Source organism: Rhinopithecus roxellana, chromosome 10 (genome assembly GCF_007565055.1).
Source record: "Rhinopithecus roxellana isolate Shanxi Qingling chromosome 10, ASM756505v1, whole genome shotgun sequence".
Classification (NCBI taxonomy): domain Eukaryota; kingdom Metazoa; phylum Chordata; class Mammalia; order Primates; family Cercopithecidae; genus Rhinopithecus; species Rhinopithecus roxellana.
The window spans coordinates 139,459,436-139,471,710 of NC_044558.1; the positions used below are offsets into that span (position 1 = coordinate 139,459,436).

The following is a 12,275-nucleotide window of genomic DNA, read 5'->3' on the forward strand; positions in this document are numbered from 1 at the left end:
TGCCTTTTTGAAGCTTTGGGACTTGTCCACTTAGGTTTCTCCTTTAAATATTTGTATCAAATAATTTAACTCAACTGGTTTATTGATAACTGTAACTCCTGTTTTTTTTTTTTTTTTTTTTGAGATAGAGTCTCGCTCTATGATTCAGGCTGGAGTGCAATGGCGCGATCTCAGCTCACTGCAACTCCCGCTTCCTGGGTTCAAGCCATTCTCCTGCTTCAGCCTCCCAAGTAGCTGGGATTATAGGCTCATGCCCAGCTAATTTTTGTGTTTTTAGTAGAGACAAACTCCATGTTGGTGAGGCTGGTCTCAAACTCACGACCTCAGGTGAGCCGTCTGCCTCGGCCTCTCACAGTACTGAGATAACAGGCACGAGCCACTGCGCCTGGCCTTTTTTTTTTTTCTTTTTTTGAGATGGAGTCTCGTTCTGTTGTCTAGGCTGCAGTGCAGTGGTGTGATCTCGGCTCACTGCAACCTCCACCTCCCTGGTTCAAGCAATTCCCCTACCTCAGCCTCCCAAGTAGCTTGTATTACAGGAGCACATCACCAAGCCTGGCTAATTGTTTTGTTTTTTTTTTTAGTAGAGATGGGGTTTCACCATGTTGGCCAGACCAGTCCCGAACTCCTGACTTCAGGCGATCTGCCCACCTTGGACTCTGAAAGTGCTGGGATTACAGGCATTAGCCGCTGCATCCAGCCAACTGTCAATTCTAATGAACTTGTAATTGACTGTATAAATAATCTTTGAGATAAGTCATAATGTTATTTTCCAACATATAGACAGAAACTAGGCTATTTTTTCTTCTAGTCCTTAATTCCAACTCTCTTCTCCCTGAATGACCCTTTCATCCAGATTTTCTATAAAATTAAGGGTGTCTTTTAAAATATTTTCTCATAAACTTCCTAATACAAAAGTAAGAACTATTATTACATTTCTGGTCAGGTGCAGTGGCTCATGCCTGTGATCCTAGCACTTTGGGAGGCCGAGGCAGGAGGATGGATTGCTTGAGGCCAAAAGTTCAAGACCAACCAGGCCAACATAGCAAAAACCTTTCTCTAAAATAAATAAATAAATAAAAATAAAGAAGTATTATTTGCCCGGGTGCAGTGGCTCATGCCTGTAATCCCGGCACTTTGTGAGGCCAAGGTGGGTGGATCACCTGAGGTCAGGAGTTCAGACCAGCCTGGCCAATATGGTAAAACCCTGTCTCCACTAAAAATACAAAAACATGGCCGGGTGTGGTGGCAGGCGCCTGTAGTCCCAGTTACTCAGGAGGCTGAGGCAGAATGGTGTGAACCCGGGAGGCAGAGTTTGCAGTGAGCCGAGATCGTGCCATTGCACTCCAGCCTGGGCGACAGAGCAAGACTCCATCTCAAAACACACACAGACACACACAGACACACACACACACACACACACACACACAAATTAGCTGAGCGTGGTGGTGGATGCCTGTAATCCCAGCCACTTGGGAGGCTGAGGCAGGAGAATTGCTTGAACCCGGAAGGCAGAGTTGCAGTGAGCCAAGATCGTACTATTGCACTCCAGCTTGGGTGACAAGACGGAGACTCCATCTCAAAAAAAAAAAAAAAAAAAAGAAAAGAAGTATTATTACATTGCTAAGCTTTGCATTATTTTTTTTTTCTGTCGAGTGTTACCATTTTTCTTAGGTTTATACAGATTCAAACTTCAAAGTTGGCTATTTCAGTAGAATGAACAGAAATTAGTATATATTTAAAAGTCAGTGTTTGCTTTATTCACATGAATAGTTTTCCTAATTCTGGGTTACTTTATTAGAAAATAAAGGCCACGGTACTTAATATGTTTATGTAATATGGAAAGGGCATCATCACATTTTATACCTAGGTAAGTACTAGGAGTACTTAACAAATATCAAACAGTCGGGCGTGGTGGCTCACACCTGTAATCCCAGCACTTTGGGAGGCCGAGGCTGGCGGATCACTTGAGGTCAGGAGTTCAAGACCAGCCTGGCCAACATGGTGAAAGCCCATCTCCACTAAAAATACAAATATTAGTCAGACATGGTGGCAGGTGCCTGTAATCCCAGCAACTTGGGAGGCTGAGGCACAGAGAATTGCTTGAACCTGGGAGGCAGAGGTTGTAGTCAGCTGAGATCGTGCCTGGACTCTGTCTGGACTCCAGACAAAGTAAGATTCCCTCTCAAAAAACAAAAATAAAAACAAAACAAAATAAATATCAAACAAATAAATATCAAAGATGAGAATAAAGCCTAATTGGTGAAAATCTTCCCTACTAAAAGTCTATTCAATTATTTCTTGTGAAGAGTTCTTTTTCTTTTTGCATCAGTAGAATCTAAAGAATTTCTTTATGATCAACTGAGCAAAATTATACCAACTATCAAACATAAAACACTGGAATATGTGCTGAAGTAATGGCATTCTCCTGGCACTTGCAATCCTATACTGAAGTATACCCATGCTTGTAAAGCAGTTCCATTAATTTAGGATGTAAAATTCAATATAATATAGTTAAAATATGTTCTAGAGTGCATCTAATAAAGTTTGAAAACAGACTTGGAAAGCCTGTGACAGTGTGTATTTTCAGGTGGAAAAACTGTGCCTAAGGTGTTGTTCAAATTATTCAAGAACTGATTGTGTTCTTAAAGATCTCCTAGATCAGCAAATACACAGGATGATAATTGGCTAAGTGATAATCACACCAATTAGGCTGCGGAGGCAGTGTCAGATTTTTAAGTTCAAGATCCTATTAACAGCCTAGCCGTACTCATTATACTTGTCACTAGCAGAGGTTCTCTGTGTCCTTGGACAGGATTTGCATCTCTGCCTCACAGACAGGAAGTTTGGGAGACATCTGCTCAGTTGAGGATAAAAACTTTAATTTCACCTGGAATAAATTAGCTTATTTTTTTCAGATTGGCCACAGATACAGGTCTGCCAATCCCATTCATTTATTTATTTCTCAAATGTTCGCTTCTCTTTTTCTAGTAATAAAGTAATATATATTTCCTGTAGCCAGTTTGAAAGATACGGAAAAGTGGAAAGGAAGCAATACAATTCACCTATAATCTCTCTCAATGACAAGTGCTGTTAACATTTTGGTGCCTTTCTTTGAATCATGTTGAATATACAATTTTAAATCCTGTTTTTCACCTTGTAACATTTATGATGAATATTTTTGTAGGTTATTGAAAGTTTTCAATTACAATATTTTTAAGGTTGACATAATATTCTATAGGATGAATAAATTACACTTTTTAAAAAACAAAATATTCTTCTATATTGGCTACTTAAGTTGCTTCAAGATTTTTACTGTTGTAAATAATGATGAGCCACTTCCTCCCTCTCCCCCAGGACAAAAAAAAAAGAAAAAAACCCATAAATAATGATGCCATTAAAATCTTTCTTTCTTTCTTTCTTTCCCCTGTAGAGAGAATGGCTCATGTTCTTGCCCGGACTGGTCTCGAATTCCTGGACTCAAGAAATCCTCCCACCTGAGCCTCCCAAAGCATTGGGATTACAGTCATGAGCCACCGTGCCCAGCCTTTTTTTTTTTTTTTTTTCTTTTTAAGGCTAGTTATGGAAAGCAATTGGAGTGGAGAAGAAACAAAGAAATCTGTAACTGATTGTGATCAGTCTGTTGTAAATATCACTGCATTCAGACCAGCCTCATGAACAAAGTTTCTGATTTGCAATTTGGAGACTAAAAAATGAAGAGACTGTTTCCTCTTAACAAATTGAAAACTATTACCATGAAAATGTTTATACCTTTTTAAAAAATATTTTTGATTGCCAATATTCTCACTAAAATGTTTATCATATATCTATTTGTGTCTACTTTGAAAACAAACTATTTGAAGTACTGCATAAATAATATCACTGACTTTGGGTTTTTCTCTCTCTCTCTCTTTTTTTTTTCATCAGTTTGTCTCTTTTTCATGGAAAATTTCAGAGTGTTAATTCTTTTGTTTGTTTGTTTGTTTCAATTTATTTATTTGATACGACGTCTCACTCTTTTGTCCAGGCTGCAGTGCAGCGGCACAATCATGGCTCTCTGCATTCTCAACATCTGGGGCTTAAGTGGTTTTCCCACCTCAGCCTCCCAAGTAGCTGGGACTACAAGTGCATGCCACCATGCCCGACTAACTAAAAAAAAAAAATTGGCCGGATGCAGTGGCTCACACCTGTAATCCCAGCACTTTGGGAGGCCGAGGCGGGTGGATCATGAGGTCAGGAGTTTGAGACCAGCCTGACCAATATGGTGAAACCCCACCTCTACTAAAAATACAAAAATTAACCAGGCATGGTGGCACATGCCTGTAATCCCAGCTACTCGGGAGGCTGAGGCAGGAGAGTTGCTTGAACCCAGGAGGCAGAGGTTGCAGTGAGCCAAGATCATGCCATTGCACTCCAGCCTGGGCGATAAAGGGAGACTCCATCTCAAAAATTTTTTTTTTTTTTGTAGAGACAGGATTTCACTATGTTGCCCAGGCTGGTCTTGAACTCCTGGGCTCAAGCAATCCTAGTGCCTCAGCTGCCCAAAGTGCTGGGATTACAGGCATAAGCCACTGTGCCCAGCCTCTGCTGAATTCTAATCATGAAGAGCTGTGTGGGCTACTGCAAATGCGTAGTAGATGTGTGAGCCTTGTATAAAGCAATAGTGTCATTGGAGAAAGATGTAAAATTAGAATTATAGATTGGCACAATAGTCTTATAGCCTCAGTGTGTCACCTTTTGTTGATTTTATCATGGTATGTACAAAAGTATAATATGGCGGGGCGTGATGGCTCAAGCCTGTAATCCCAGCACTTTAGGAGGCCAAGGCAGGCGGATCACCTGAGGTCAGGAGTTCGAGATCAGCCTGGCCAACATGGTGAAACCCCATCTGTACTGAAACTACAAAAATTAGCCAGGTGTGGTGGCAGGCTCCTGTAATCCCAGCTACTCAGGAGGCTGAGGCAGGAGAATCCCTTGAACCCGGGAGGAGGAGGTTACAGTGAGCCAAGATCATGCCATTGCACTCCAGCCTGGGCAACAAGAGTAAAACTCTACTCAAAAAAAAAAAAAAAAGGTTGCTCTAAGCCAAGGCGCTAGTATAGTATTGTTGATTTCAACACCATCTTTTTATTGAGGCAAATAAACTAAGTTAGAAATTTGCATTTATAGTTAATTTATGTATATGGAGGCAAAACTTTCTTCTTTAATTGAAACTACTTGTTTAAATTACTTTTGATACTATATGGGACAGGAGATAACAGTCCCGCTCTCAGAAAGAGAATAGGTGCAATACAGTGATACAGGAATAATAAATCCTAAGGGAGCAAAAGCTCCTCTTAATAAAGGTCTGAATGACTGCACAAAACATTAGAGGGCTAGTTCCTTCTCTTCCGGAGTACATTTATTTGGGTAGCAGCCAGGGAGACTGAAACAGTTGAACTGCCCTCCACAAAGTGGTGAAAGATCGAATTACTGTTACACTTCATGGGGCTGGAGATGGTACTTGGGTGAATGACCACTTGAAAAAAGGTGGGGTGGCTTCCAAGATGGAAGTGATGGCTGGAGAACTTGGCTTGAGCTGGGGTACTTGGAATGGTGCCTTTTTGCCTCCTATCTGTGTGATTTTGGGACACAGCCTCTTTTTTATTAGACTAGTGAGTTTTCTTTTCTTTTTTTTTTTTTTTTTTTTTTTTTTTTTGAGACGGAGTCTCGCTCTGCCGCCCAGGCTGGAGTGCAGTGGTGCGATCTCGGCTCACTGCAAGCTCCGCCTCCCAGGTTCACGCCATTCTCCTGCCTCAGCCTCCCGAGTAGCTGGGACTACAGGCGCCCGCCACTGCGCCCGGCTAATTTTTTTTTTTTTTTTGTATTTTTAGTAGAGACGGGGTTTCACTGTGGTCTCGATCTCCTGACCTTGTGATCCGCCCGCCTCGGCCTCCCAAAGTGCTGGGATTACAGGCGTGAGCCACCGCGCCCGGCTAGACTAGTGAATTTTCAAATGCAGATAAGCAAGTCAATTTAAAATGTATTTTTTTGGTCAGGCACTGTGGCTCACGACTGTAATCCCAGCTCTTTGGGAGGTCAAGGTGGGAGGAACGCTTGAGTCCAGGGGTTGGAGAGCAGTCTGGTCAACATAGGAAAACCTCATCTCCACTAAGAATAAATAAACAAATGCTACTACTAATAATAATTAGCTGAGGTTGGTGGCATGGGCCTGTAGTTTCCGTTAGTGGTGGGGCTGAGGCAGTAGGATCCCTCGAGCTCAGGAGGTCCAGGCTGCAGTGAGTTGATAGCGCCACTGCACTCCAGCTTGGGTCAAGGTGTGATCGGTATCTAAAAAACAAACACACAAACAAAAAAGCGTTTCTTCAACTTAGTACTTAGCTGGTGTTAAAAACAAAAATATGACTTGATAATTTAAAAGGACTCTAGGCTGGGCGCAGTGACTTGAGCCTGTATCCCAGCGCTTTGGGAGGCCAAGGCAGTAGGATTGCTTGAGCCCAAGAGTTAGAGACCAGCCTGGGCAACATAGCGAGGCCTCATTTCTACAAAACCTACAAAAATTAGCCAGCAGTAGTGGCGCGCCCCTGTTGTCCCAGCTACTCAGGAGGCTGAGGCAGTAGAATTGCTTGAGACCAGAGGGTCGAGGCTGCAGTGAGCTATGATCACAACACTGCACTGCAGCCTTGGTGACAGAGTGAGACCCTGTCTCAAAACAAACAAACAAACAAACAAAGTTAAATTGTATTCCTAATGAAGTCCTGAATGGAGGGTCTGCTGCTTTTCTGGAAACCTGTGGATTGCTACCTCTACCCCTGCTCTTTTACTTCCACACCCCTTATTTCATTTTCTGTCCCTGGCAAGATGTTTGGTTCAGTGGAGTAAGGACAGACTTCGGTGCGGGGACTCCAGCTCTGCAGTGTTAAGTGACTCCACTGTAGGTTCAGCACCTTGCTGATCTGAAATACTTATTCGGTAGTGTTAGGACATAAGATCAAGGGTTCAGCACAACGGCTTGAGACACATATGCGACCCTCAGAGTGTGGGTCTGCGAGAATGCAAGCACTCTGGACATGGTCCAGAGTAGCTGACTTCTTCCCGACTGCACTGCGTGGCCCGCAGGTGAGCGAGGCCCTCCGCCTCGCAGCACCCCAGGTGTGCGGCCGCAGGTGCGGGCCCGCGCGGCTCCCCCCAGCCGAAGGGCGAGGCAGTGGCGCGGCGGGGCGGGGCCGGCCAGAGCGAACCGGCTGCAGCTCCGGGGCCGCGCCCAGGGCGGTCCGCTGGGCACTGCAAGTTCTTGGCGGCTTCCCCGGCCGGAGGAGGCGGCGGCGGCGGCGGCGCCAACAGGCTGAACCCTCTGCGCTCTCCTTCTCCCGCCCTTGGGGGCCTGCTGGCGATTGGCTCCAGAGGAAGGGGTGGAGGCAGCCCCGGCCTGGCCACTGCGGTAGCGGCTTTGAGTGAGTGCGGGAGCTGCAGAGACCTAGACGCTGCGGCTGCCGCAGGAGGAGTTGCAGCCAAACTCGTCAAGACGCCCGGAGGGAGCGTCCCGGGAAAGAGAGGGAGAGGAAGCACTCGCTGAGGAGACGCCGCAGTAGAGGGCGCCTCCGGAGTCGCACAGAACCTGGGCATGCAGGCGACGCCCCCCAGGGGCCGCTTGCGGCTGGACGGCAGCGGGAGGAGTCGCGGAGCGGCGGTCGAGCCCGGCACGATGAGCGACGAGGGCGGCTCCAACTTCAGGCGGGTGGCGATCCGGCGGAAGTCCAACCCCTCCTACCTGCCGCCTGGGGTCCCCCGGCCCTGGAGCAGGCCCGCGTCGCACCTGGGACGTGCGGGGATGGCTGCCTTCAAGGGCCAGGTGCCCTCAGGCACCACAGGTAAGCGCCTCGGGGCGTAGGTGCGGGTGAGGGACGCTCTCAGCGCCCTGCAGGTGCGCCCTCTCCTCCCGCTGCGGAAGTAACTGGTTCGAGAGACTCGTCGTGGAAGGCTGCGCTCGGCCGCCCACTCCCTTAGCTATGCTGTCCCTTCCCCCAGAGGACCTTGGGCAGGAATCCGCCTACCGCTGAACTTGCCCTGGAGGTCACTTCTCAGAGAATTCAGAAAGTAAAGGTATAATTCTTTCTTTCTCTCTAACTTTTGTTAGGAATTGGAAAAGACCAGTTTTTTAGCTACTGAAGCTTAAACTGCTTCGCTAAATTCCTGCTTTGGGCAGCCGTGGTGAAGGCCTAATACGGTGAAAGGGAGGCTGATGTCCACCCAGGTCCGACAACTTAGGTGTGGTGAGCAACCTCCTTAGTGCCTGGGTTTTCTTAAAGGGACGTTTGACTTCCAGGCTGTGTGTGAAAAGCGGCAAGGAAAGCTGTTCCTAGTATCAGAAAACGGAATCATTATTGCTGTTTTCATGTTAATAGGTTCAGATGTCAGTAATGCGGTGTTTTGATTTCTGAATTCTCATCGAATAAGTTCTCAAGATGATCTATTCAAGGCGATCTATTCAAGGCCACATAATCTCCCCCGTCTTATAAATGTGTTCCTTCTCCCCAGGCGAGTTTGAAACTAGGGATTTCTTTTTTCTTTGATTTGCAAAACTTTAAAATCCCCTCCCCTCCTTTATGCGGTAACCAGAGATGTCTGCTATGTAGACCAGCTTACGAGGCAAAACCTCATTTGAGCAGCAGAAATACAAATAATTCTAATTATTTTCACGCATTTCATTCTGATTAAGCAAATATGACGATTTAAATATGATAAATTTTAGAGCTTTTAAATGTTCCCTTTTAGTCCTGGTTCTGAAGTTGTAGTAGGCATAGAGCAGAAAAACATGATGAATTAAAAATATATAACTACACTAGGTAAGGGCAGACATTGTGAGGTGAGAACATATGTAAACAAGTAACTGAATTACAGTGCCTTCGGTCTTCATTTCCTCGTCTACAGAATAAGGACACTAGTGAAACAGTTTCTGAACTCTCTTCCAGTCTTAGGTGTGATTCACTCAAATTAATGGGAGGGTGTTTTCTTCCTTATCAAATGAAAATGATTTGCTTTGGATCGAAGGTATTTATTTAATGGTTTTTCAAGTTATTTAATGTACAGAATTTGTTAATCATCAACTGTTTTTCAATTGGAGGATAGTGGGCACCAAATTCCTTATTTTTGTGAGACAGAGTCTCACTCTGCCGCCCAGGCTGGAGTGCAGTAGCATGATCTCAGCTCCCTGCAACCGCTGCCTCCGGGGTTCAACCGATTTTCCTGCCTAAGCCTCCCGAGTGGCTGGTATTACAGGCGTGCGCCACCATGCCCAACTGATTTTTCTGCTTTTAGTAGTTGCCCAGGCTGGTCTCGAACTCCTGACCTCAAGTGATCCGCCCGCCTCAGCCTCCCAAAGTGCTGGGATTACAGTTGTGAGTCACCGCTCTCGGCCTCAAATTGTTTATCATTTTACTTAAAATCACCTGGCTTAATTACAAACCCATTGAGTAGGTGAAAAGAGGAAGTGCCCTCTTAGCAGTAAGGATAAAAGGGAGTTGTGGCAGTCTACAAATCATTTCTACAAGGTGGCTCTGCTTTTTTTGTTTTCCATTCTCTCTCTCTCTCTCTCTTTTTTTTTTTTTTTTTTTTTTTTTTTTTGAGACGCAGTTTTGCTCTTGTCCTGCAGGCTAGAGTGCAGTGGCGCAATCTCGGCTCACTGCAACCTCTGCCTCCTGGTTTCAAGATTCTCCTGCCGCAGCCTCCTGAGTCGCTAGGGTTACAGGTGCCTGCCACCACGCACAGCTCATTTTTGTACTTTAGTAGAGACAAGGTGTTCACCATGTTGGCCAGGCATTTTTTTAAGAGACGGGATTGCTTGGCACGGGGGCTCACACCTGTAATCCCAGCACTTTGGGAGACCAAGGGGGGAGGATCGCTTGAGCCCAGGAGTTTGAGACCAGCCTGGGAACATTTCAAAACGCCCTCTCTACAAAAAATGACCCGGTGCGGGCTGAAGTGGGAGGATCCCTTGAGCTCAGGAGGTGGAGGCTGCAGTGAGCCATGATCATTTCACTGTATTCCAGCCTGGGCAACAGAGTGAGACCCTATCTCAGAGAGAGAGAGAGGGAGGGAGAGAGAGAGAGAAGGGGAGAGGGGAGTCAGAGAGAGATGGCGTCTCACTGTGTTGCCCAGGCTAAGGCTGGAGTGCTATGGCTATTCATAGGTACAATCGTAGCTCACTACAGCTTTGAACTCATGGGCTCAAAGCTATCCTTCTGCCTCAGTCTCCTAAGTAGATGGGTTTACAGGCACACACCATTTTTTTTTTTTTTTTTTTTTTTAATTCAAAGAAAACCCAGAGCAGTTTTTTTAAAATGGAGAACCTAGCAATACCTTTTCTAGGTGTGTTACATTATCTCAATATTGTTAACTGGCTGAAACTCAAAATTCTTGTTGCTATTTTCAGGGTCGAAAAGTAATTATCTTAATAGATATAGCCGTTTCCCTTTCCATAATAAAATGTGTAGTATCTGTGGGAGAATGATCTAGTGTTTTGAGAAGTACTCTCAAACTACTGGGTGACCACACCCTGTTCAATTTGGGAAGGGTAAAAAATGTTTTAGAAAGTACTTTCTTCTGTGACTCAAATCTGCCTCCCTATTAGTTCAATAGTCTCATTGAACTATTTATCATTAGATAATTCTGTTCTTTCTCCCTCATCAAAAAGTAAACCAGATTTAAATTACTGAAAAGTGCCAGTTCATTCTATAGCACCTAGAAAAATATTTATATATGAAAACCACAAAATTTAAACGCATTACAAAGTAGACATTACTCAATTGAAACATTACTTTCCCTCTTAAAGAAGAAGGAACAAAAACTGAAAACTCAAGAACTTGCCAGATAATTGTGCTTAGCATTGTTGTGTCATGTTCTATGGTTTTAAACCCTGCTGTTTTTAGAGTTCTATGCTTTTTGGCAAAAATAATAAACTGTACCAACTGTATCCTTCGTGTATTCCTGAATGTGAAGCTCCCCATTTAAGTGAAACAGAAAGGTGAAGCAAGTAAGACATAGGCTTTGGGGTTATTTAGCACTCACGTTCTAGTCCCTCTTACATAGCTAGCTGTGTGAATTGGACTGTCTCTTAATTTCTAAGTTTCTTCATCTGGACAATGGAGATAACAGTCCTTATAATCAGTGCAGTGGTGCACTCCTGTAGTCTCAGCTACTTGGGAGGCTGAGACAGGAGAATCACTACAAGCCATGAGATTGAGGATGAAGTATGCTATGATTGCACCTGTGAATAGCTACTGCACTCCAGCCTGAGCAACATAGCAATACACCATCTCTTTTTTTTTTTTTTTTTTGAGACTGAGTCTTAATCTGTTGCCAGGTTGGAGTGCAGTGGCACGATCTTGGCTCACTGCAACCTCCGCCTTCCGGGTTCAAGTGATTCTCCTGCCTCAGCCTCCCAAGTAGCTGGGACTACAGGCACATGCCACCACACCCAGCTAATTTTTATATTTTTAGTAAGAGACGGGGTTTCACCATGTTGGCTAGGATGGTCTTGATCTCTTGACCTTGTGATCCTCCCGCCTCAGCCTTGCAAAGTGCAGGGATTACAGGTGTGAGCCACTGTGCCTGGCCAAGACTCCATCTCTTAAACACACACACACACACACACACACACACACACACACACACACACCAACAAACAGTACTTAATAAGATTGCTGGCAGGATTAAGTAAAATTGTATAGGTAAATGTCTGACACAAAGCAAACAGTATCATCACAAGGAGTCATTATTTTTACTCATCTCTGTGTCCCCAAAAGTCTACCACTAGTACTGGCATATAGGAGACATTCTATAGATACTTAAATAAATTAATGAATTAATGCTGTCCCCCTATGATGTTCATAATAGCTACTGTTCATTGAATGCATTTTCTTTTCTTTCTTTCTTTCTTTTTTTTTTTTTTTTTTTGAGACAGGGTTTCACTCTTGTCGCCCAGGTTGGAGTGCAATGGCACGATCTTGGCTCACTGCAACCTCCACCCCCTGGGTTGCAGCAAGTTCTCCTGCCTCAGCCTCCTGAGTAGCTGGGATTACAGGCACCTGCCACCATGCCCAGCTAATTTTCGTACTTTCAGTAGAGACAGGGTTTCACCACATTGGCCAGGCTGGTCTCAAACTCCTGACCTCAGATGATCCGCCTGCCTCGGCCTCCCAAAGTGCTGGCATTACAGGCGAGGGCCACTGCGCCCGGCCTATTGAATGCATTTTCTACACTGAGAACTGTATGGTACA

General features: G+C 44.8%; 1 protein-coding gene across 1 annotated transcript in view; it reads left to right on the plus strand.

Annotated features, from left to right (window-relative positions):
- The first annotated feature begins 7,473 nt into the window (after positions 1 to 7,473).
- FGD4 (FYVE, RhoGEF and PH domain containing 4) overlaps positions 7,474 to 12,275 on the plus strand; it is a 269,124-nt gene continuing 264,322 nt past the window's right edge. Inside the window, exon 1 of the mRNA XM_030939319.1 lies at positions 7,474 to 7,868. Coding sequence (XP_030795179.1) covers positions 7,622 to 7,868 — 247 coding nt within the window. The 5' untranslated portion in view covers positions 7,474 to 7,621. The remainder of the gene's footprint in view (positions 7,869 to 12,275) is intronic.